Source organism: Cricetulus griseus, chromosome 2 (assembly GCF_003668045.3).
Source record: "Cricetulus griseus strain 17A/GY chromosome 2, alternate assembly CriGri-PICRH-1.0, whole genome shotgun sequence".
Lineage (NCBI taxonomy): Eukaryota > Metazoa > Chordata > Mammalia > Rodentia > Cricetidae > Cricetulus > Cricetulus griseus.
The window spans coordinates 437397180-437423698 of record NC_048595.1 but is presented as its reverse complement, the minus strand read 5'-3'; the positions used below and the strand labels follow the sequence as shown (position 1 = coordinate 437423698).

Sequence of the window (26519 nt, the reverse complement as noted above, 5' to 3'; positions counted from 1 at the left end):
TTTCATGCATGTGCATACTAGTGACATATAATACAAGACTAAAGGGACCGAGGGCTGACATTGGTGTAGTATTCTGCTTTCCAGAAGGAAATGGGGATTTAAGGCTTTGGAGGAGGAGGCAATAGGTTATGATAGACTCAAAGAGGGAACTGCATAGTGAACAAAGGTTGTCTTGCTAAGCAGATAAAGTTTCAGGTAGTAGCCAGGAAGGATAGGTGATGGATGGGCTGTGCCAAAGTCTGCCTAGGTGACACATTGACCTGCAGTCTGTTTTATGAGTCATTGTCCTCCAGCCAATGAGCTATCTGAGGAAGGGAGTTATACGGAAGCAGGGAAGGAAAGTTCACACATGCATTTCATTTGATGCAATCAGAGCGTCAGAGAGCCACATTTAGAGGCACTCACCCATTGAGCCTTTTACAGCAAGCCAGCCATGAAAGGACACACCCCCTAAAAAGTCCTAGGACTTCCACCTATAGGGTGTAACCTGCCATAGTTTCACTTCTGTTGCTGTGACAAAATATCCCAACCTAAAACAACTTAACAAACACCAGCAACAACAAAAAGTCAAAAAAAAAAACTAGAATGGGCAGGGTGCCACAGGCTTTAATCCTGACCCTCAGGAAGCAGAGGCAGAAGGAGCTCTGTGAGTTTGAGGCCAGCCTGGCCTACATAGAGAGTTCTAGACCAGCGAGGACTATGTAGTAAGACCCTGTCTCAAATAAACAAGCTAACAAACATAAAAAAGCAAGTTAGGGAAGAAAGAATTTATTTGACTTACAATTCTAGGTTCCTATCTATTATTGTGGAGGCATCAGGGCAGGAACTTAAAACGTGATATCCACAGTCAAGAGCAAAAGGAAAATGGACGCATGCCTCCTTGCTTGCCTTCTAGCTGTTTATCTATAGTTGTCTTCTATTGTATACAGTTTAGGACCTCCTGCTTAGCGAATAGTACCACCCACAATGAGCTGGGGCTTTCTACAACTGTTAATCAAGACATGCCCATAGGCCAGTGTGATCCTGGTAATTCCTTAATTAGGTTCTCTTCTTGGATGACTCTACATTTGGGTGAGTTGACATTTAAAACCACCACAGGGCTTCAGTGATGGCTCAGAAGTTAAAAGTACATAGAGCAGTGGGACATGGTGGGGCCCACCTTTAATCCCAGCACTCAGGAGACAGAGGCAGGTGAATCTCTGTGAGTTCGAGGCCAGCTTGGTCTACGTAGTGAGTTCCAGGACAGCCAGAGCTACATAATGAACCCTGTTTCCAACAAAACAACCAACCAAACAGACAAAACCCACACTGCTCTTACAGAGGATCTGAGTTTGATTTCCAGCACTAACATCGGGTCTAGCAGTTAAGAGAACATACTGTTCTTGCAAAGGACTTTCATTCTCTTCCTTTTATTTTTGAGGCAGGATCTTGCTATGTAGACCAGGCTAGCTCCAAATTCTTTCTTCTACTCCCTGAGTGCTGGGACACCCAGCAGTTACTACCACACCTGTCTGGAAGGTGGGTTCTATGCTAATCTCCAAGGCAGAGTTCCTGATCACTCTCCAAGACTCATTTGTCCCTTTGGATTCCTCCAACTACTTTGTCCCAGAATTGAGGTCTTCTGACTTACACAGGCTTCCTTCTAGCAATTTCTTCCCAGTTGCCCTCCATCTCAGCCACCACTGCCATGACCTGACAAAGCCAAGGCCACAGGCACAGGCATAACCTAGAAAGGAAGAGGGTCTTGTCCTGACCCCCTATTGGCTCTCCTTGACGCCTCTACCCCCAGCACAGGCAGGAAGGCAAGCCTTTGCTGATTATGAGACAGCTCATGGCTGTCAGTTCTGCATGAATAAAGTCCTTTGTCCTGGAGAATTTTCCCATGTCAAACATTCAGTCTGCTGAGCTCTGGGTCAGTGAACAAGGCAATGAGTCTGAATTTTTAAGCAACCTTATAAATGCAAGACATCTGTCTGCAAGGCAGTCACATAACATCTGTTGCACTGTCCCCAGCTTTCAAAACCCTCCCTTAAAAAGACCATTATTCTGTGTCTTAGATGCTAAAAACTATGATAAAAATTTATATTACAGAAATAAATTCTTGGGAGATGGAAGTGCAGTATAACCACTCCCCCATTTAACTATTACTAGTAGTTTGGTACACAGTTCTCAGTTTTTACCTCTGAACACAGATATTACTATTTTCATCATCACTCTCTCCGCTACTGTGTTTGACCTGGCAGAAATGAAGATTTCTAAAGTCAGGCTAGTGTTTCTCAATCTGTCAGATTATTGGAAAAATTGACCTCAAGAAATAGGGATTTTTTTTTCCCTTTCCATGAATCTCATGCTGAGGGAGGCAAAAAGCATCAGAGCAGGGAACTTTGTCTCCCAGAGAGACTCACAGCTTGTCTGAACTCCTTATAGGATGAGAGTGAATTCCAGACAATGAGGACTCGTGGACACAACAACACCTTGATGGGGACTGCTCCGCTGTGCGTATCCCTAGCTCTATAAACTCTAATCTAACTTCAGGACCCCATAGATGGACTTAAAGGGATGTCATGGGATCTCTCTGTCCCTCCTCCCAATGTGGCCACCTGGAATAACTCTCCCTCTTCTGCTTTTTAATATTAACTTGGCTGTTTTAACTGGACCCTCAAGGATGGATGATTGAACTTGACTTTTTGGGGTGCTGTGGCCTCAAGTTTGGTAACATTATGTTAGGATGGATACTATTTGGCAATTGCCTTTTGCCATATATTAAATTTCTTTTAGTATCAGAGCCTCATTGTTTTCTCAGTTGTAAGATGTTCCATTGTGTCTATGAAAAATCACTTATTTAATGAGCTCACTGATGATATTTGGAATCTGATCCCCTCTTTCCCAGTCTTTCCATTATATAGGCATTACTTCAGTGGATACCTTTGGACATATATTTGTTTACTCATGTGTTCTATGAACACAGGAGGCATTTCTAGAAGTAGTTAGACAGCCCCTGGATACTAATCTTAAATACTAAAGTAAAAACAATGGGGTTACAAGGAAGAAAATATTTATTTAAGCAGGGCGTTGGTGGCACATGCCTTTAATCCCAGCATTCGGGAGGCAGAGGCCAGAGGCAGGAAGATCTCTGTGAGTTTGAGGCCAGTCTGGTCTCCAGATCGAATGCCAGGATAGGCTCCAAAGCTACACAGAGAAACCCTGTCTCGAAAAAGCAAAAAAAAAAAAAAAAATATTTAAAAGTTATCACTATTATTAACTATTATTGTGTCTGTGCACTATGTGAAGGGGGAACACCCATGCCATGCATGTCGTGTGTGTGTGTGTGTGTGTGTGTGTGTGTGTGTGTGTTCATGCCATGGTGTGTGTGAGTGTGTGTGTGTGTATGTGTGTGTTCATGCCATGGTGTGTGTGTGTGTGTGTGTGTGTGTGCATGCCATGGTGTGTGTGTGTGTGTGTGTGTGTGTGTGTGTGTGTGTGTGTGGCGGTCAGAGGACAACTTTGTGGAGTTGGTTCTCTCATCCACCTTTACCTGAGTTTCAGGGGTCTAACTCAGGTGAGGTTTGTGTAGCAAGTGTTTTACCCACTGGAACATCTTGCCTTCCCCAAAAGATTTCTTTTCTTCACCCATGGTGATGCTCCCACAACTAAGGCCCAGTTGTTAAAGGAAAAGCTATTTGTTAACTAAAATGGGAGCTTTCAGAAATGAAGACGCACAGGCCCATGGAAAACTGGACCTTTGTGCTTAGACGCAACAGATGGACAGCTGTTGTGAGTATGAACGGACAGAGATGCAGTCTAACCAGAGTTAATAAACTGGGCGTGGTAGGTTTAGCAAGGCCTGTTTGTGTAGATTCCTTTTGGCTTCTAGGTATGAGACAGGTCACCTGTCACATGAGGGTATCATGACCTACATTTTCAGAGACACACAGAGGCTTTATTTATGGCCATGTTTCAGGAGAGGAAGGTTGGAGAAGATCAGAGAGAGAGAGAGAGAGACCGTGTTTCTAGGGTTTTCTCAATTTCCTTCAGCTGAAAGTTCTCAGCATGGCAATGGGTCATGTTTTGAGTGTCTTTACCTGTGCTTAATAAGAATCAAATCTAACTGGGCAGTGGCAGTGAACACCTTTAACCCCAGCACTTGGGAGACAGAGGCAGATGGATCTCTGAGTTTGAGACCATCCTGGTCTATAGAGTGAGTTCCAGGACAGCAGGGCTACACAGAGAAACCCTGTCTCAATAAACCTCTTTCTTTCTTTCTTTCTTTCTTTCTTTCTTTCTTTCTTTCTTTCTTTCTTTCTTTCTTTCTCCCTACCTGTCTTGATTGTAGTGGTAGCTGTATGACTGTATGCTTTATGCTTTTTAAATTAAAAACTAATCAATTATACTACACAATAAAAAGATTAAAACCTCCCAAAAGGTGACTTGTCTTTAAGATGGCCACACCATGCTTTTGGGTACGTGTTTTTCTTTGGAGGATTTCTCTTTCCTGCTTAAGGCTATGTTACAAGGTCTCATTAAACCTCACTTTCACGTCATTAAAAAAAGTAGTATCCCAACTATAAAGGTAAATGACTGAAATCAAACCTTGGGCTGCACTTCATTTTAAAAATATTTATTATTTATTACTATGTATATGTGTTTTTGATGTGGGGACACTTGTGTGGCTTTTGGAGGACAACCTCGTGGGGATGGTTCTCTCCTTCCACTTTTATGTGAGTCTTGGGAATCGAACTCAGTTCTCCATGCTTGTGTAACAAGCACCTTTACCCACTGAGCCTTCTCACCAGCCCAGTGAGCTATACCTTAATTAAAACAAATAAAGTGGCTTGGCTGTTGGAAATTAGGTCAGCCACCAGCCCCAACTTTATGACCATTGCATTGTGTGAGTTCTCCCCCCATGTACAACTTGCCGGTTCCTGAGGTGTCATGGGAGGAAATGGAGCATTTCAGAGGCAGGAAGTCACAAGAGATATGTGATGAAAATCTATCTTCTGTTTCAAGATGTGGTGAAACCCCCGCTGCCTCCCATCCCCAGGTGTCAGTCAGGAAACTCACTTATGAGTAAAACCAGAACCCTGTGATTGGCTAGTGACTGGGCAAGCAGCAACATCCCCCTGAATTAGCTCAACACCGACTCTGACTCAAACCTTTGCAGTCTCCTGTCTTTTCCTGGTGTCTTGGGATTTCTTAAAAGATTTGTTCATTTTTCTTTGAATTGCATTAGTGCTTGCCTGTATGCATGTGTCTCATGCCCTTGGGTACACATTTGTGTGCCTCTTGCTCTTGGAGGCTGAAAGGAGGGTTGGAGTCTCTGGAATTGGAGTTACTGAGCCACCATGTGGGTGTTGGGAATTGAACCCAGGTCCTTTGTGAGAGCCACAAGTGTTCTTTCCTGCTAAGCCACCTCTCCCACTTCCTGGTGTCTTGGTTTTGATCACCTCAAGAAACAGACACCAATATATGAATTTGATTGCAAAATTTTGGGTAGCTGCCAGGGACATGGCACAGTAGATAGAAGCATTTGCCTGGTGACCAGAGTTTGATTTCCAGAACTCACATACAAAGCTGATGACAGTGGCCTGCATCTGCAATCCCAGCATTCCTATGAGAGACAGGGGAATCAGCCAGAAGTTTGAGGGCTGACTAGCTTGCAGAAGCTCAGGGCCAGCTAGCCTCATGCACTTGGTGGGGCAGAAACGAGAGAGCCTCCTTTAGCAACGTGGAAGGTGAGAACTGACCACTGAAAGTTGTCCTATGATCTCCACACAGCATGGTGTCATGGCTCATGCACACCTGTACCCATATAACACATACACAAAAATAACTTCAATAAGATTTATTTACTTTATTTTATGTGTATGAGTGTTTTGCCTGCATATATCTATATACACCATAAGTGTGCAGTGCCCACAGAAGCCAGAAGAGGGCATCAGATCTCCCCCAGGACTGGAGTTACAGTTATAGAATGCTTGTGAGCCAGCATGTGGGTGCTGGGAACCAAACCTGAGTCTCCCACAAGAGCAACATGTGCTCTTAGCCACTGAGCAATCCTACCAAGCCCTATAAATAAATTGTGAGGAAGTAATAGAGGAAAGGGAATGAGACAATAAAAGGCAGTTTTCAGGCCAGAGATCAGAGTTATTTATACAGAGGAGCCAAGGAACTAAGGTGCTCACTGAAGATCTTCCTGGTCCTCATGGGTTGAGGCTTACTTCTGGTTACTTGAAAACTCCAGCACACAGTTTGGGTTGCTTCAGGGTTTAGCATCCTGTCTGGCCAGATAAAACCCCACAGGTGGAGTTGTAGGTATTAACAAAGCACAGTACTTCCATGCAGGGATACCACCCGCAGATCTGATCACCACAACATCTGCCAGACCTGGTTAAAATCCCTGACAACACCCTAGTTTCCCCAGATTTACTTAGTGATGAAGGGACCTCTTTTAATAACCTCTTGGGCCATAAGGGATGCCGACTGACTGTATTTCCTTCTTGCTCAGCGTCTTCTCTTTGTGTCCCTTGTTTTTTGGTTTTTGGTCTCTGCAGCACTGAAGGGGTCAAGAGAGGAAAGGTTAGGCTTACAAAAGGTTTTTTTTTTTTTTTTGCTGCATTACAACTTTATCTTAGTATTCTCTGGATAGGCAGGTGACCAATTGTGTGATCATTTACTTGAGGAATATTTGGAGGCAGCTTCATGAAGTCTGACATTTCTGAGTGTGGTGATTTGAAAAAAAAATCCCCCCTCATCTCATGGGCTCAGACGTTTGAGTGTGGGCTCTCCAGTTTGGAGGTGCCATTTGGGGAGGATTAGACGTGGCCTACCTTGATGAAGTACATCCTGAAAGTAGGTTTTGAAGTTTCAAAGCCACACATCATTTTCAGTCGCCTCTTTCTGCTTCCTGCTTGCAGTTCCTGTATCCTGACTGACTCTAATTGCTATGATTCTCTGCCATGATATAACCGTATAAAAACCCAAATAAACTCTTCTATAAGTTGCCTTGCTCATGTTATTTTATCACAGCATTAAAAAAAGTAACTATTACACCTCTCTTCTCCAAGGTATCTCATATGTAAAGCAAATATCACCAAAGCTCCGAAAGTCAGAGGCTAAAAAATGCTTACGGTCCAAAAGGGGACTGTGCAGTAACAAAGGACTGCCACCAGAGGGCAGGATAGACTTTGCAGAAACCGTGAGAGGGAAAAGGGGCACCCTAGAAGCTGTGGGCTACATGCAAATTTCACTAACGTTTTCCCTCGCTTACTTCCTAAAACCCACCCAGCCCGAGGTCTTCGCTTTCGCCCTGCGTTCTGCCCTCTGTACTTGCCATTGATCAGAATTGACTCCCGCCCAGAGGAAGGCTGCGGCATTTCCCGAGGATCCCCAGACCTAAGGTGGCTGACTGGGGAAGAGCTGGGAGGATGCTGGGGCGGCAAGGATGGGGGAAGCACGGAAGAGCGTACCTATTGGAGGAGAGGGAAGGGGTTGTAGGAACAGCATGCGAGGTGCGCTGGGGGAAAGTGAACACAGAGACAGAGTTCCTCGAGGGTGAGCTGACTTCGAGCTTCCTCTCTGGGATGAGTCTATCATTCTTCGCTGAAGAAGTTTCCTGGGAAACACTGCTGTAAGGGAATTCTCTCGTTGCTCATCTTAAAAGGGTTCCGAAATGGCACACTTCGGGCCTTCAAGTCCTGTACCCTTCAAGGGAGTCAGGGCAGGAACCATTTACCAACCGGGTCTTTTGCAATGAGCAAAAAGCTCCATCAGGGAGGGACCGGAGGGGAGGCGTCTACTCCCAGAGGGCCGCTGGTTTCCAGTTAGTGCCCTGCCTTGCTCCTCCTCCCGAGGCAACGGTGGTGACGGTGACGGCAGCGGGGTGGGGGTGGGGGTGGGGTGGGGACACTGAAGGTGCCACTAGCACCAGCGGCTATAGTTTTGGGGTTCAGGAAAGGTCTCCAGCAATTTCTTTCTTCTAGGGAAAGAGCTAAGGGCACTTCCTCTTTGCCCAAGTTTAATTCCTTGCTTCATGTTCTATTAAACTTTTTAGTTTCAAGTGTATTCAGCCCCTGGCTTCTCACCACACCCCCACACAGGGTTGTGGCCTAATCGAGGGAGGAGGGCAGCATTATTTTGGAAGCACTGCTTCTTAGTAGACCCTGTAACCCCGCAGGATAGAACCCTTCTCCGGATTTGCTCTCTTTGTCCACATTACCCAAAATGATTACAGATTGAACACAACCCTTATAGAAGTTCCAACAGTCTTTCCCGCCCTGTCCTTCATCTTGTAATCAGTTTTTGTTTGTTTCCGCACAAAAATGGAAACGCTGACCCTCTGAGTCAAATGGCACAGGAGAGGTCCCGGAAGAGCCGGAAGATCTTGGATAGGACCAAAGATGGATGACTCATACTCCCCATCTTTGAAACTTACTTCAAACCTACAGTTATCTAGGCAGTGGGGTTCTGGCATAGGGACTAACAGATGGATTGAAGAGATGGACGAGAAAGCCCAGAGATACATTTGCAGACATAGGTACATTTACTGCAGGGATGTTAAGACTAAACGTAAGTTTTTTTTGTTGTTGCTTTTTTGGTTTTTAGAGACAGGGTTTCTCTGTGTAGCATTGGAGGCTGTTTTGGCACTCGCTCTGGAGACCAGGCTGGCCTCGAACTCACAGAGATCCGCCTGCCTCTGCCTCACGAGTGCTGGGATTAAAGGTGTGCTCCTCCAACACCCGGCTAAACGTAAATTTTTAATGTTATTGAATTCCATACATAACTACTGTATTTATATCATTTCTATTGTCCCCTCTCTCCTGTTCGTCTTACCCCCTTGCAAAGTATTGACCTCTTCTTTCATTATTATTGTTACACATATATCTCTGTATATATCTATCATCCATCCATTCATCCATCTATTATCTGTCATCTATCTATCTATCTATCTATCTATCTATCTATCTATCTATCTTGACACAGGACACACCAAATTCTCAACACAAAGGAGATTTATTTGCCCCAGAGGGACAAAGGGCAAAGAAATAGAGACAAAAGAGAGGGGGAAGAAAGGGGCAAGGGAGATGGGGAAGGGATGTTTGTCCCAAAGGGACAAAGGACGGCCTCTGGATAGAGAGATGGTCAAGATTCACAGGCAAATGGCAGTTTATAAACCCTGTGTTAGGATGAGTTTAGTAAGAAGGAGGTAAGGGAAGGGCAAGGCCTGCAAGAGCCATGTTTGCCCTCCTCGGCCTACTAAAGACCTTCATATGCATGTATGTGTATGTATGTATGCACACACAGCCTGCTGAGTTCACTTAGTGTTGCCCCTATGTCTGTGTGTTTTAGACTGACCACTTGGGTCAGGTGACTCTCAGGGGGCTAATCCCTGGAGATGGTTGATTCAACCTCTCTCAGCAGCTGTTAATTGCAATTCTTGATCCAGGCATGGGGCTTTTGTGTGACAGAATCTTTCCTGGGGAGATACAACGCACACATTTACTCACCTTAGATTCAGAGACTCACCAGTCTGACTCAAGTTTTGGTTTTAGTAAATTAGAGTGCTTTGTTGTTGTTGTTTGTTTGCTTTAATTAAGAAACTGGCCAGGACCAAACCAGAGCAAGGCCCTGGTTATTATTAGTCTGAGGATCATAAAGGCAAAAAACATGAAGTTATAATTTTGGGAGCCCAATAAACTCATATCCTGTCTGGGTGCAGGCAAGGCTTGATTTTCTAACAGATATGCAGCAGGGGCCTCAGTCAGCAGTCAGCCAAACAAGTGTTTATACAGAAGTGGGACTCAGCAGTTAGCCTGTTTAATCTTGTGACCCATTACCTTGTAGGAAGAGCTGAGGCAGTGAAATATTTTGCAGCAAGCCAGGTGGTGGTGGTGAATGCTTTTAATCCCAGCACTCAGGAAGCAGAGGCAGAGGCAGAGGCAGAGAGGCAGAGAGGCAGAGAGGCAGAGGCAGAGGCAGAGAGGCAGATTAGCCTGCTCTACAGAGCTAGTTCCAGGACAGCCAGGGATACACAGAGAAGCCCTGTCTTAAAACACAACAGAAGCTGTTTTCTTTTTAGATTTTTTAAATTTATGGTGGTGGTGGGCACACATATGCTGATTTGTGAATGTGGGGGTCAGATGATAATTTACAGGAATCAGTTCTCTTCTTCCACTGTGTGGGTTCCAGGGATCAAACTCAGGTTGTCATGTCCTTACCCACTGAGCCATCTCACTAGCCCACTGTCTTAGGGTTTCTGTTTCTGTGAAGAGACACCATGGCCATGGCAGCTCTTATAAAGGAAAACATTTAACTGGGGCGACTCCCAGTTCAGAGGTTTAGTCCATTATCATCATGGCAGGACATGGCAGCATGCAGGCAGACATGGTGCTGGAGAAGAATCTGAGAGTTCTGCATCTTTAATCCTCAGGCAGCCGGGAAGCAACTGTGTCACACTGAGTGTAGCTTGAACAAAGGAAACCTCAAGCCCACTCCTAGAGTGACACACTTCCTCCAACAAGCTACACTTTCTAATAGTACCACTCCTATGAGCTTACGGGTGCCAGTTTCATTCAAACTACCACATCCAGTACCGACTTTTGGCTGAGTCTACAGTACTTAGATGTAAATTCCCTCCTGTGGAACAGGCATCAAGTCCAATACGAAAGTGGTGAGTTACCCTTTCTGCTAGTTAGCTTCCACTGCCAATTTAATTCAGTTCAGAGTTACCTGAGGGAGCCTCAACTGGGGGATTGCCTCAATCTGACTGGTGTGTGGTCATGTCTTTGGGGTCATTTTCTTGGTTGCTAAATGATATAGAAGAGCCCAGCCCACTGTGGGCAGTGCTACCCCTAAGCAGGTGAGCCTGGGTTGTACTAGAATGCTGGCTGAGCAGTAGGCAGAGGGAGCAAGCCAATAGCAGCATTCCTCCATAGTTTTTGTTTTCAAGTTTCCGCCTTGCTAGAGTTCCCATCCTGGTGGAATTCTTGCTCTGATTTTCCTCGGTGATGTATTGTGACCTGACAGGAAACTAAATTAACCTTTTCCTGATCTAACTTGCTTTTGGTTATGACATTTATCACAGCAATAGAAAAAGGAACCAGGGTACTCTCATAACAGACTTTCTACTATCAAACCAGTGCTCTCATCTGGCCTGGCTGGTCATTATTGTTGCACACAGGGTTCAACACTATTGACAATTCTCCCTCAATAACCTGCATAGCTCCTTCCTGAACTGTGAAGGTTAGCCAACAGGGAGGAAGCTTCTTCCCAGGTCCAGTTTGGATTCTCCATGACCTGTAACCCAAGCTCTTGGTGTCTTCAGTAGGAGGATCTTACCAAATTACAGGACTGGCAATTGCCTGCATTGTTAATCAGAGGCCAACCTGGTTAACAAGTCATAGGAAGGTACCCCATAGGCATTGAGATTTTTGCTTAACAACCTATGGCTTCTGGCAGTACCTTATTCACCCACATAGGGTGCTTTGCTCAAACTTTCATTTCAATTTAATTTTTTATTAGTCTTACAAGCATTGGATTCCCTTATTGTTCTCCCACACATAGTTTTAGTTGACTCACTCTCTACCCTTCTCCTCTCTCCATTTCCCTACCCCACCTCTCCGCTTACACTTTTCCCCCCTTTCATTTTTTTTTTTTTTTCCGAGACAGGGTTTCTCTGTGGCTTTGGAGGCTGTCCTGGAACTAGCTCTTGTAGACCAGGCTGGTCTCGAACTCACAGAGATCCGCCTGCCTCTGCCTCCCTAGTGCTGGGATTAAAGGCGTGTGCCACCAATGCCCGGCGCCCCCCTTCCATTTTTAATTCACAATGTTCTACTACACGCAAAGACACCCAACACACCGTAATCTTTTTTCCTCTCTTCTGGTTTCCACACTTTCATAGACACACAGTCACTCCCACATGAAGAAGGGAGTCAAAGAGTTACTTTACCATTTATTATCAAACAAAATCCATGAACAGTTATCACAAAGCAGAGCAAAGAATCCAAACTGGGTCCCCAGCTGCTATCTTCCATAGCCGCTCCTGCCTCCTCGTTCCAAAAGGCCACACATCCCACCCACCACTCTGCCTTAACTTTGGGTCATGTGCAATCCCAACAAAAACTCTACCCCAAGACCCAAATGCTCCTTTTGATAGGCTAGCAGACCAGTGACAAAATTTCTGTAACATTTCCCCCTTTTTTTCTAATTAAGAAGGAAAGCTTCTAATCCTTACATAATAAAATATATACAATAATAATTACTATTAAGTATTGCCCAGAAGGAAGAAAAGGTGATAACCTAAACTAAAATAAAACTACATGCAAGAACAATTATTAAGTAAGAAACACATTCTAAATGTCCAGAGCATAAGAATTGGCAAATTTATAGATACTACTCCAATAGCTGCCCTTTTCTGAAGAATTCAAAGTTTTATACCTAGCATGTCCTTAGCTAAGATTCGGAAGAAATGTTAACTATAACCCATGCACCACATTGGAGTGCCATATGTAAACAGAGGTAGTTGTCCTGATCAACTAGTCCCAAACAATCACATAAAACTTATATTAATTATGGAATGTTTGGCCTATAGCTCAGGCTTATTGCTAACTAGCTCTTACAACTTAAATTAACCAGTTTCTGTTAATCTACAATTTGTCATGTGGCTTTGTAGCTTTACCTGTTCTCTGGCACATACTGTTCCTCTGGCGGCTGGTTCGAATCTCTCTCTCTGACTCAGCCTCTCTTTCTCCCTGTATTTTCAGTTTGGTTTTGCCTTTCCTGCCTAGCCTTATTCTGCCTTGTTAAGGCCAAATCAGCTTTATTATCAACCGATGAGAGCAGCACATATTCACAGTGCAGAAAAGGATTATCCCACAGCACCCACATAAATGCACACGTATAAACATTAGAAACCAGGATCCAATCTGAACGAGTAGATGCAGCGTTAATCTTTCCAAGCCTGAGTTAGTTGTCTCGCTTAATATATTTTCCATTTCCACCCATTTCCCTGCAAATCTCATAGTTCCATCTTTCTTCCCAGCTCAGTAAAATTCAATTGTGTACGTCTACTATATGGTCACTATCCATTCATAAATTTTAAATAGTCTTAAAAACAAAACGAAGCAAAACAAAAGAGGGTATTGTCATGTAGCCCATGCAGGCAGGAGCTCTTGGTTCCTCTGCCTCAGTCTCCCAGGGAAAGGATTACCTGTGTGTACCACCCTGCCTGGCTTATGATTTTCATTTAGTGCTATCACTTACTTTTTGATAGATTTTTCTTTATTGGTGACAACTTTTTTATATTGCTGGAAATGGCTTTTCTATTTTTGTTTCAACTTGTTATTTGCTAGTATTTAGAGATGCAATGGATATTAGCATATTGACATTGAATCCAGATACTTTGCTGAAGTTACTAATTAAGTCTAATAGTTTGCTTACAAATTATTTTAGCTTTTCTATGTACATAATCACCAGCAAACAATAGTAGATACAGTGTTCTTTCTTTCTCCCTTCCTTCCTTCCCTTTTCTCTCTCTTTCTTTCTTTTTCTTCTTCTCTTCATCTCCCTCTTTCTCCTTCTTTTTCTTTTGAGAGAGGGGTTTCTCTATGAAGCCCTGGGTGTCCTGGAATAGACTTCAGACTCACAGAGATCCACCTGCCTCTGCCTCCTAAATGCTTTGATTATAGGTGTGCATCAACACCACCCAGCAAGTTATTTCTTTTTAAGGTTTATTTTTTAAAATTTCTTTTTCTCACCTATTGTATTGGCTTGGCTTTCCGATACATGTCAAATGGAAATGGTGACAGTGGATACCTTTATCTTGTACTCAGCTTGAGTGGGAAAATATTTAATAGCTCGTCTTCAAGAGTAATGCTTGTCACAGGGTTTTGTTTGTAGACATGCCTACATGCTTCATTAAATTAATCAATTTACTTTCTAATCTTAGTTTTCTGAGAGTTAAAATTGTGAACAAATTTTATTAACGGTCTTTTTTGGACCTTTTGAAGTTAACATGTTTTCACCATCATTTCTGTTAGTGTGATGATATAGTCCTTGACATATACTCTCTCTCTTTCTTCCTTCCTCCCTTCCTTTATAAATGATTTTCTTTTTTGGTTTTTGAGACAGGGTTTCTCTGTATTGGTTTGGGGGTTGCCCTGGAACTCACTATGTAGACCAGGCTGGCTTTGAACCCACAGAGATCTGCCTGCCTTTACTTCTCGAGTTCTGGTTAAAGGTGTGAGCCACCAATGCTTGGCCTATAAATGATTTTTTAATTTTTATTTTATGTGCATTGGTGTTTTGCCTGTATGTATGTCTGTGTGAGGGTGTTGAATCCCCTGGAGTTGGAGTGGAGACAGTTGTGAGCTGCCATGTGGGTGCTGGGAATTGAAACTGGGACCTCTGGAAAGTATATAGTGCTTTTAACTACTGAGCCAGCCCCACAGTCCTTGACTGTTAAATGTTAAATAATTCTTGCATTCTTAGGAAAGGTCCTTCTGGTGAACCTTCTGGGTTGGCTTCACTGTTTTGTTGGAGTTTCTTAGTTTCTTAGTTCACTGTTTCCTCAAAGGCTAATGACTTGTAACTTTTCATTTTTGTACATCATTTAAAATTTGTGTCAAGATTTTTCTGTCCTTTTGTTGCCAATTTGGCAAGTGTTTCTTTTTGTTTGTTCCCTGGCAACATTTATGTGAGTTTGGTAGTTTACTTTTGAAACTGTACATCAGAATTCATTTGGGCCTGGATTTCTTTTGTGAGGGAGGCTGGGAAATGTGCTGTGAAGCCTTTGTGTTTATTTTCTCTCTGTGTTCTCTCCTCCCAGCCTTAGCATGCTTGCAGTGATCCCGAAAAAGAAAAGTTTTAATGAGATATTTTTCGATTACTTCAAGGAACATAAAATAGAGATAGCCCATGCAATCCCCAAGTTGTTTCCTTTCCTAGAAAGCCTCAAGGACCGCTCCTTCATCACTGACAAAATCTATGCAGTAAGTGATATGTACTCATCAATCCCTGGAAACCCAGCCCCGCTTTAACCCGTGTTTGGCATCCTGAGTGCTAGGCTTCTCTAGCTGCCTAATGAACCTAATATGCTCTCATGTGGGAAGACCCTTTTATCTTTGTTAATCGTCCTATCATGTAGAAGGTAACAAGACACTCCTGCTCCTAACTGAAAACCTTCTCTTCCCAGGCAATTGTGGGAGTGTGAGGATGGGTGATAAGGCAACGAGGCTGAATTGCAACAGGGCTGGGGATTTAGGTTGACTGCCTGGCATTTGCTGTGCTCTGATAGCTACCCTCCGCATCTGGTACCCCTCCGTATCACCCCCTCCATATACACACAAAAGAAAAAACAGAAAGAAATTGTTAAGACCCACTGATAGATAGTATTAGAGACTTACGATAAAGCAAGATTAAGATAATGAAAGAACTAGAACAATCCTGTTGCCGAAATCTAAGGTTTGTCAATTAATGATTTTTAGGAAAAATGAGAGACAGGAATTAGTGGAAGAAAATGAATTGATTTATAATATTGGCCAGAACTCCCCAGTTTTCTGAGAAAGAAAACTCCCCAGTTTTCTGAGAAAGATATTTTAATCTGTCTTCATTCTGCCAAGAGAAAAGTTGGTGTGTGTGTATGTGTGTATGATGAAACAGAAACCAGGAAATATTCATATGCAGATTCAATGGGGAGCTCAAGTTATGAGAACTGAAACTTAAGTCTTCTCTGGACTGGCTGCAAGCTGCCAGCATGGGATTTCCTGGAGAACTGGAATCCACCGGTCCTCAGGACAGTATTTCATTATGACATCTACTTGTGTCAGATGAAGCTATGTTCTGACACTCTGTCTGTTGAACTTTCTCACAGGATTCTTATGAAGCTTGTAGGAACTTGGTTCCTGTAGAGAAAGTGGTGTACAACGTTCTTGATCACTTGGAGAAGTTATTTGGTTGGTCATTTCTATGCATACTCTTCAACAGAACGAACCTGAATGCGTATCCTGGTTTAAGAGAGATTCATGAAAGCTTGCAAACTGGTAATTCCTTCTCTTACCTCCATTTTGCAGTGAAATTCTGTCTTTAATTTTTTTCTTGCTAATTCTTTGACAATCTCATACATGTATACAATGTACCTAGGTCGTACTGACCTCAGTCCCATTGAATATTCCACAAACCCCTCAGCATGTCCCCCTATGCTTTCACACTCTGTCATCATCTTTGTCTTCATCTTCTTTCTATTCCTTCTCCTCTTCATAAGCTACTGAGCCCAATTAGTGCTGCCCATAAATGCACAGCCATACCCCCAAGTAAAAATGACTCTCCCAGCAACCATGAGCTGCCAATAGTAACTCAGCTATGGGTGGAGCCTTGTGAGTCCCTCCCCATTGGTGCTGAAGTGTGGATTGGCTTATTTTTGTGCAGATCTTGTGCAGGTAATCACAGCGGCTCTGTGCTCATGATTCTAGCTTCATATCATGTCCAGAAGACAGCAGTCCACTCCTCACCCATCCTCCAGTTCTTACATTCTTTCTGACACCTCTTCAATGTTCCCAAGCCACGGTGAGGGATTGAGATAAATGTCCCATTTAGATACAACAACTCTGTTTTCATTTATCCAGTCAGGATAGCTAAATTGCTTTCTGTGTCCTATCGCCTGAACTGGGCAGTGTGCTCTGTCTCATCGTGTGGGCAGCCTCCCAGGGTCTTCTCATGAACTCTTGGAGTTTCTTTCAGGGCAGCTGTCTTCACTCTTGATTTAGCTCTCAGAGCCCTTTCTTAGTGCTTGGGCCTGGGCGACCCCTGGGAATTCCTTTGCTGTCTGCTCATCTTTCTTCTCCCAAGGAAGCTCAGACTCTCCTCTTTGCTAATCCCATCTCTGAAGCTCTTGGGTCTTTCTATGACCTTATTCACCCTACTCCAGAGGGAACCCCCGTTCTTCCCTGTATAGCCCTCAGGAGCACTCCTTCCATTGAACTGAAGTAAGCTTTCACTATATTTAATTAAGCAATTAATTATTTTTTATGATTTTTCCTTTGTGCTATCACCCTTAGAACCTGAAGGAGGAGCTGGAGAGATGACTCAGCAATTAAGAGCATCTGCTGGGTTTTTGTTTGTTTGGTTTTTTTGTTTTGTTTTTTCAAGACAAGTTTTCTCTGTTCAACAGCCCTGGCTGTCCTGGAACTCGATCTGTAGATCAGGCTGGCCTTGAATTCACTGAGGTCTGCCTGTGTCTGCTTCCCAAGTGCTGGGACTAAAGGCGTGTGCCACCACTGCCTAGATAAGAACGTCTGCTATTCTTGCAGAGGAGCCTGAGTTTGGTTCTCAGCACCCACTCTGGGTCTCTCACAAACACCTGTAACTCCAGCTTCAGGAGATCCAACACTGTCTTCGGGCCTCCACAGGCATCTATACTCATGAACACACACTGATAAGAAGATACACAGACATACACATAACTAAAACAAAATAAATCTTAAAAAACAGAACAAAACAAAACCTTAAGAGCAGTGGTTCTCAACCTTCCTAATGCTGTGATCCTTTAATACAGTTCCTCAAGTTGTGGTGACCCCCAACCAAAAAATTATTTCATTTCTACTTCATAACTGTAATTTTGCTATTGTCATGAATGGTAATATGAATATCTGTGTTTTCCAATGTCTTAAGCAACCCCTGTGAAAGGATCATTCGACCCTCGAGGGGGTCCTGACCCACTGGCCTATAGGATTTCTGTGGTTTTGTTTTACTTTCTACTCTTGGTTGCCTGGTAGGAAGGGGCAAACGATATCCAATCATAACTCACTGAGACCCAGAGTGACCCAAGAGCTGGAAGTTCCCACTGACACACGATAACTCGGAGATGTTTCACCTGTGTGATTGTTAGCACTCAACTCCACTGTCCAGATGGTTGAGGGGATTTGTCACTTGCCTACAGGGACTAATGGTTTTCTCCCTCTGCTCAGAGCTAGAGGACAATTATTTATCCCAGAGAAGTAAACAAGACCAGAAACTTGTCACCGTGCAGCCACACTATGAGCAAGGTACTTAGAACTGGGCAAAATTTTGGTTAACATGGAACTGAGTTCCTGGTGTGGGGTGGGGGATGGGCAGGGCTCTGCAGAGAGCTCTAAAGGAATAGAAAAAGTAGATGAGTGCTGCTTTGAAAAAAAAAAGAAGAAGCTGGGCAGTGGTGGCACGGCTTTAATTCCAGCACTCAGGAGACAGAGGCAGGCAGATCTCTGCGAGTTCAAGGCCAGCCTGGTCTACAGAGGGCAGCCAGGACTATACAAAGGAACCCTATCTTGAAACTGCAACACCCCAAGACTTACTTATTTTATTTAATGTGTATGAGTGGTTTTGCTTGCATGTCTGTGCATGGTGTGCACGCCTGGTGCCCACAGAGGTCAGAAGAAGGGGTCAGATCCCCTGCAACTGGAGTTAGACAGTTGTGAGCCATCATGTGGGTGCCGGGAACTGAACCTGGGCCATTTTAACCTTTGAGCCATTGCTCCAGCTCCAGTGCAACTTTGTGTCAAGTTACAAATGACATGACTCTGACGTCATTAGGATGGACTGAAACATGTTCTACTCAGAACAGCAGTGTATCTGATGATGTTACTAGGTATCTGACTAGGTGTCTGAGTGTGGATTCTAAGAGTGCTTTGGTGGAGAGTGGTGAGGGGCTCAGAACTGTTGGTCTACGATGAACAGCAATCAAGAAGAGATATTTGGTGACAGCAAAAGTGATCAATAAATATGAATCCGAGACTGTTGTTCAAGAATAGGAAAATATAGACATTGAGAAGACATAGTAGAAATACAAGAACTTGGAGAGTCAGAAACAGGAAGAAGTACGTGGGAGAGACAGAACACAAAGGACAAAAGACGTAAAAATAAAAGGTACCAGTTGCTGACAGCTCACTTGGGTTGAGTGTCTGGTTTTGACTGCTGTGGCTTCACCATCCGAGTTGCTACCCAAGATGGTGTGCACAGTTTGTAGGTAAGGACACTGAACTCTAGAGAGACCACATATGTAGTTTTCATGGACAAGGTATTTAGAACGCAGAGCCTGTGTGGCTACCCAAACGATTAGTGGAAAAGACAGAAACAGGCAACAAAAGCAGGGAACACATGCAGAGAGAAAGATACTGGAAACAAAGAATAGCAAGAGCTGAAGTGGTTGGGAATGGTACTGAACACTCATGAAGGCCAGCGGGAGTGTGCCTTCAAGCATCCTATAGCTATCAATATGAAGTCAAGTCACGAGTGGCCCAGGGAAGACTCTTCTCAGCCGGCTGTAAGCCTTGCACCCTATTCTCATGACCGGAATCTGACCTCAAGAATCAGGGGGAACTTGTCATGGCCAGATGGGCTCTGGATTGATGCTTCAAGGGGCCCTTCAGCCCTTGTGTCATGAAGACAGGAAAGAACCCCTACTTCAATTCCTGAAATAAACGTCTAATTTTTGCTCCATAGGACCTGGTGACAGCTGTTCTCTAGGAAGTCTGACCAGGACACCTTCAGATAATGCCTCATCTGATGGTCTGTTCTTATTGACTCTGTGCCTGTTGCAGTCGCATCCCGTTCTGTCACGTGATTTGGGCCATCTGCTTGTGTTACTGACTGTCCAGAGTGCTCAGTGTTTTGTTTGTTTTTTTGCTTTTTGTTTTTCTTTTGCGGGGGTGGTGGGGGAGGGTTCGAGACAGGATTTGTCCTGGAACTAGCTGTTGTAGACCAGGTTGGTCTCGAACTCACAGAGATCCACCTGCCTCTGCCTCCCGAGTGCTGGGATTAAAGGCATGTGCCACCACTGCCCAGCCATCAGAGTGCTTAGTGTTTGCATCTGTCATTTCTCCAAGTTCAGGGTTTAAATGCCAGGATCTTTGTCCTCTGGATTGTCTAGGAGGGTTTCAGTACCTGTCTATTTAATTGATTAATGCACTTAACTAAAAACTACAGGTTATTTTATTTATTCATGTTTATATGCATAGGTGTTTTGCTTGCCAGAAGGTAGCTTCAAACCACTGTAACTGGAGTTACAGGTGGTTGTGAGCCGCTATGTGGGTGCTCAGAACTAAACCCAGGTCCTCTGGAAGAGCAGTCAGTGCTTTTAATCCCAGGCTGTCTTTCTAGCCCCAAATTTCAGGTTCTTATTCATGATGTCACAATGTCGTGTTTATAAAAGTACATTCTTGTGCAGGGTCCATCCAATCCAGAAAGGGAAGATCTCCAGAGTCTACATGGGATTTGAAGTCTAAGCACACAAACACAGACCATTTGGTTTTTCATCCACGTGAGTCTCATCGAAACAACTATGGATGTACCCAAGCAGGTGAGGCTGGGACAGTCTGGTATCTGTGAGGGTGATGGGTGGTGGGTATCTGCCACATGTCCAAGAGCAGTGGAGGTGTCTTTGCTATTCCACACGATCAGTGTTTAAAGACAAAGCTCCAACCACAGCAGAACGGAACAATGTCTACAGCAAGGAGACGATGACATAAGTAAATATTATATCTGATAGTTTCTCGAATGAGGACAATCATAGAGGTAGAGGATAGCAGTGAAAAGAGAAACAGAGACAGTGATGAATGACCTGGGAAGTCCCACTGGAGGGGAAGGAAAGACAGAAATGGGGGTGACCCTAGAAGTCGATGGAGTGAAAATATACCAACACCTCCTTGTGGGAGAAGCTGCAGTGCCGGTAGATGGGATCCTGATGGAACTTTGAAGAGAGAAAGAGTGGCAAGAGAGGAGATGAGCAGGGCTAACAGGGAGTGAGCTGGCATCCTCAGAGGGCAGTATCTTCTCCTGAGCTGCAGCTCACTGGAGCTTCAAACACCCAGGCTCAGGATGGTCACACTTCCCCAGCCATGGCGCCTGGGACCCCTCTCTTTTTCTGTTTCTTCAGTTCCCAGTAAACCTAATGCTCCCCAACTCTAAAAGGAGGGAAGGTCAGACAAGATCCATCCTTCCTACATCAACACGAGTGCAAAGGCAAAGGATTGGGTTGACTCACACTTTTAAAAGTTACTTTGATATTTTTATTATTGTCTGTGTGGACGGTGTGTGTGTGTGTGTGTGTGTGTGTGTGTGTGTGTGTGTGTGTGTACATGTGTAATATAGCATGCATGTGGAGGTCAGATGACCACTTGCAGATGACCATCTTCTCCATAGGGTTTCAGGGCTTTGACTCAAATCATCAGAATGGGCCATCATACCAGTCCAAATCTCACATTTTAGATGACTTGCGTATTAGATCATTATGTGGAGGGAGGGGACACTTGTTTCCCCCTCACTCGCCCCTTGCCTCCACCACACACCTGAGCTAGCCTCTAGCTGACTCCCAAGATACGAGGGAGGCAAGTTCTTTGAGGCCCAGGAGATGCTAGGAGCCCATTATCTAACACCGTAGAGCTTCTTGATGGAACACTTCAGAGACAGTGTCTCCTTAAATCTGGCCCCTTGTAGCCTCTTGCTTGCTGTTGTCTGCTTGCCACTGTCATCCTGCCTGGAGGGAAGGGACAAAGGAGACCCAAGTAGAGGATAAGAGCAATGATCACCTCTGTTTCTTGAATGCAGGATGTTTTTATGTGTGGTGCTGAAACTACTTGGGTTGGGGAAGTTGGAGACATAACACCCAGACCTCTGGCTGACGGCAGCTAGCACCACCCTTCAGTGAGCCTAGACAGCCATGATAACCCAGCCTGTGAGTAGGATTCAGGGCCAGGCATCATCTCAGCCACCCTGCTGCACCTGGCAGGGTTGTGATCCTGGCAGCTGCATCTCCTCCAGCCTCTGTGGCTGCTGGGGTGACCCTTATTGCCATAGCAACCATTAACTTCTGCTGCTACTCTGGATGCCCCACTTCAGCCCAGCTTGAGTGGCCAGTTGCTGTAGCCACTTGAACAGCTGCCATCACAACCTTCCAGCTTGTTCAGTTGCCAAGGCAACCTCTGCAACCAGCTGCTGGATGCCCCTGTGGTGTGAGGACGGGTAGCCAGCCTCCCTTCTGACCTGAGGTGGATTTTCCTATAGCCTTCTGGGGTGAACACAGACCTGCCTTCTCAGCGTAGGGATCTCAAGTGTAGTGCATCAAACTGAGCATCACTTCTTCTTCACAAACCTTCCTGCCTCCAACTCCCCCTCCTTCTTCGCCAAAGATCTGTCTTTCCTAAGGTGGATAGATGTCCAGGTCTTCAAGCAGGAAGCCCAGGAGTCCTCGTGAGTCCTTTTCCCCTCAGCATCCAGGCCCCATCAGTTATACCACTGTGTGGACATGACCTGACCTGAATGTACCATAAGATCTGTCCCATAATAGCACTATTTCTGTACCCTGAACTTGAACATGTATTTTGGTGCTGTGATATTGCTGGACAACTTCGGGTCAATCAAGATGGTTCAGCAGGAAAAGGCACTTGCCATCAAGCCTGATGACCAGCGTTCAATCCCAGGAACTCACATGGTGAAAATTGAGAACTGACTCCTGAAGGTTGTCTCTGACCTCCTCATGTGCTCATGCGTACAAGTGCGTACATGCATGCACGCATGCATGTGCATGCACACACACACACACCCGCACACACACCCACCCACACACACACACACACACCCACCCACACACACACACACACTATAAGATTAACACTAGTTGAAAACAGCAAAAACAGTTGTAAGAATTACATTTATGCAGATGGATGTTTCTCAGTATCTCTTCATGGGTACTCATACCCACAGATGTTCAAATCTTTAAGGTAACCTACACATATCCTCTTATTTACTTTCATTCATTTCTAGCTTGCTCCCAATATGTAATACAAATATAATATGAATACTTCGCCTTGTTCCATTGTTTAGGGGATAGTGACAAGAAGGAAATATGTTTTCTTTCTTTCTTTCTTTCTTTCTTTCTTTCTTTCTTTCTTTCTTCCTTCCTTCCTTCCTTCTTTCCTTCCTTCCTTCCTTCCTTCCTTCCTTCCTTCCTTCCTTCCTTCCTTCCTCTCTCTCTCTCTCTCTCTCTCCTCCTTCTTCTTCCTTTGGATTTTTGAGACAGGGTTTCTCTGTAACAGCCCTGGCTGTCTTAGAACTTGCTCTGTAGACTAGGTTAGCCTTGAACTCACAGAGATCCATCTGCTTCTGCTTTCTGAAATCTGGGATTAAAGGCGTGTGCCACCACCACCACCTGGCTTTGTGTTTTTTTTTTTTTTGTTTTTTTTTTTTTTTTTTTTTGATAGGGTTTCTCTGTGTAGCCCTGGCTGTCCTGGAACTCACTCTGTAGACCAGGCTGGCTTTGAACTCAGAGGTCTACCTGTTTCTGCCTCCTGAGTGCTGGGATTAAAGGCATGCACCACCACACCAGGCATGAGAACTTCAGGTCTTAACAGAGTAAAAATAGTTAACTTTAGATGAGGTAGTTATCAGTTGGTAAATGATAGTAACAGGGAGAGGGAGAAAGAAAACAGACGATGATGGTGTCAGGGCAGTGAGAAAGAACTTGAGGACTGAAGGAAGAAAGGTGTACTGTAGGGCGAGGTAGAAAACAAAGTGAGAAGGTTCCTTCCTTCCTTCTCTCCCTCCCTCCTTCTCTCTCTTTGAGCCCAGGTCTTATTATACACAGCCATGTTGGCCTTGAAGGCATGATTGTCTCTCCAATCTCAACCTCCCAAGTGCTGTGTGATTACAGGTGTGAGTTACTATGCCTGTCTAAGGCGGTAAAAGTTTAGCACTATTCTTGTGCTTCTTAGTCAAGTGTCAGGGGAGCGAGAACAGGGCTGCATGAAGCTTTTTCAAAGGAGTGCATGAGAATTCTTCAAGTAGCATTCTCTTCCTTTTCAGGGCCAAACCTATGTACACATGAAAACTGGACAGGACCTTGTTTTGTGAAACAAGAAAACCTACAGAAGCCAGGGACAAAGCAGAACCAAGAGGATGAAGTCATTGGTAAGGATAACTTAAGATGCCTGTGGGGCTGGGTGATGCTTCTAAGTCATAGTGGTGACTTGTTGAGTGTGTGATCAGAGTCCAGCTCAGCGGCTCTGGGAGCCCCAGATAGATGCAGGGAGTCGTGGGCTCTGGTACTCTTATACTAGGAAAGCAGGTAGGCAATGGGATGGTTTTAAGAGATCTGGGAAGGAATAGCCAACAGGAAATGTGTTAGACAGGAAGCCAGGTATGTGTGGGTGGTGGAGGATGTGGGGGAGACCAAATAGGCAGAAGCAGAAAGCACAGGAGATTCACGGAGTGAGAGAAGTCTGAGGTAGAAGCCAGCAGAAAGGGGGAAAGGAGCATACGCAGATTGAGAGGTAACAAACAAGGCTTTGAGACAACCAAAGCCAGAGGAGTGTCCCTCAAAGTCAGCATTGAGTAGAACACTCTGGAGGGACCAACTATGGCAGAGGCATTGCTACCTAAACATTACCCAAGCTTCTGGATCGCTCCTGTGTCTACGCTCTGGAGTTCCAGCTTTGGAGTCATTCACTGAGAGCCCTAAGGGACTTTGTATTGCTGTGCAGTGATGTCATTCACTGTAGCCCTAAGGGGCTTTGTATTACTGTGCAGTGATGTCATTCACTGGAGCCCTAAGGGGTTTTCTATTGCTGTGCAGTGATCAGCAGTGAGGGCTCAGAATGCAGTGATGAGGATGATGAGCATGAACTCCTGGAACTCTTCACTTTGACACCGAGACACAGGAGGCAGATGGATGAGGAGGATGAGGACCATGTACCCTGGGCTCCGGAACTCAGAGCTTCCGTCAGGCGCTCAAACCTCCTGTTTCCTGACTCACCATTATTGGGGGAGGTCGAAGAGCCCAACCGTCCATTCTCTGCACCTTACTTTTTCTGATACCTGTGGAGATTTGGAGCGTGTAACAGGGTTCCAGATCTTAGTAAGCCACAAGGACTTAGCACAACTGACTCCATGGAAGTACCATTCAAGCTGTAAAACTCAGCATGTGGGCACTACCAACTGCCAAAATGAAAACAAAGAACTAACCCATCAAAGTCCACAATTCTGGGAAAGTATCTAAATGTTCTAACCTTGCTTTTTGGCTTCTGTGGTTCTGCTTCTGGCTAACTGCTCTTGTTAACTGAAGTGTGTCAACCGAGAACTTGGTTTTTGTGCTTAAAAGTCACCTTGGGGTGACTGAGATCTGGAACACCTAGTGTAGTCACTGGTTGGCTAATAAAGATTTCTATTTGTTTAAATATGTGTCCAAGCAGTCTTCTCTGGTGGGCACTCCACAGCAGAGGGGTTAGGCATTAGTCTCTGACTTTGTTGATATATTGATGGTAGAGTAAAAAGAAAATGGTATACTTACAAGCTTTATTTTGATTTCCCTCTTTCACATAACCATGTCTATCTGAAGCATAATAAAATATGTACTTGGCCTTTATCCCAGTTTCTTTGCATTGAGCTCTTAGAATGTCTGAAGTGTTCATTAGATGGCTCTCTATATTTGTGTCTGAGAGGATGAGGCAGAAAGCCGTGTAAGCCACAAAGTGATATTGCTTGGAGTCTCTGTCTGGATCAGGTGTTTCCAGGAATGTTGTTCAAAGAGTTGAAGAAGCATAAACAAATAGTAAAGCAGAAAGGGATTGTATTCAGAAACAAAAAGTTGAAGTTCCCAAGACCTCTCTGGGTAACTGTCATCCTGGTTGGCAAGTTGAGGCATGAACGGTGGGCAAGCTGCCCTGCCACACTTGAGTGAACCAGCCAATGAGAGCAAGAGGAGCACCAAAGAGCAATGTTCCCAGGAAAGTCCCTAATCTTTGAATCCTGATTGGTGGGAAAATATAACTGTACCCTTGCACAGATGTTTGTGGCTTCTGCACTTAAACACTGTTGACATGGACATTTGGGGATGCAGTCAGCTACCAAGTCTGTACTGTTGTCCCTGACTGGTCCCTCTGCTGTGCTGCCCAGTAATAAAATCTTGTGTTGAGTGACCCCTGTGTCTGCCCCAAACCCATATATATATTATATATATATATATATATATATATATATATATTGTTCCTCTAAAGGATTTTGACTAATATACTAAGAGAACTTAATAAGATAGTTTTGCTTTCCCTGGATTTGAATGAGTGAGTTTATTAAGTATATAGCAAGCCAAAGTAAAAGGATAAATAGCAAGTGATAGACAGACAGATTGGCTAGATAGACAGCAAAGCATCATCTAACTAGATGTTCAAACAACCAGCAGACATAGACTGCAGAAGCCCCATTGAGACAGTCATTTGGAGTTCCTCTTAGAGAGAGTCTAGGGCAGGGCAGGATTCCTTCAGGTGAGGCTTCCCAGCAAAAGAACAGAGAGCAATGGTGTAGGATATGATGTTTCAGGAATAATTTGATGGATTATGGAAGAAACAAACCTGCTTAACCATCAATAGAGTCAGGAAATGCTCAAGAAAAACTTTGCCTGATGGACCCAAGTTTAGTTTAGTTTTTTAAAAATATTTTTTAGATATGAATATTTATTTATTTATTTATTTATTTATTTATTTCCCCTTTTATTAGAAAGAAAA

General features: G+C 44.2%; 1 protein-coding gene across 1 annotated transcript; it reads left to right on the top strand.

The window, feature by feature from the left end:
* The first annotated feature begins 7493 nt into the window (after positions 1-7493).
* LOC100750349 (nuclear autoantigen Sp-100) lies at positions 7494-25384 on the top strand. Its single transcript, XM_027397437.2, is given in 9 exon segments — positions 7494-7627; positions 14822-14984; positions 15866-16034; positions 17958-18035; positions 19471-19536; positions 20195-20326; positions 23827-23931; positions 24596-24713; positions 24715-25384. Coding segments are annotated over 9 exon segments (1182 nt in total). The 5' UTR covers positions 7494-7580; the 3' UTR covers positions 25019-25384.
* The last annotated feature ends 1135 nt before the right edge of the window (positions 25385-26519 follow it).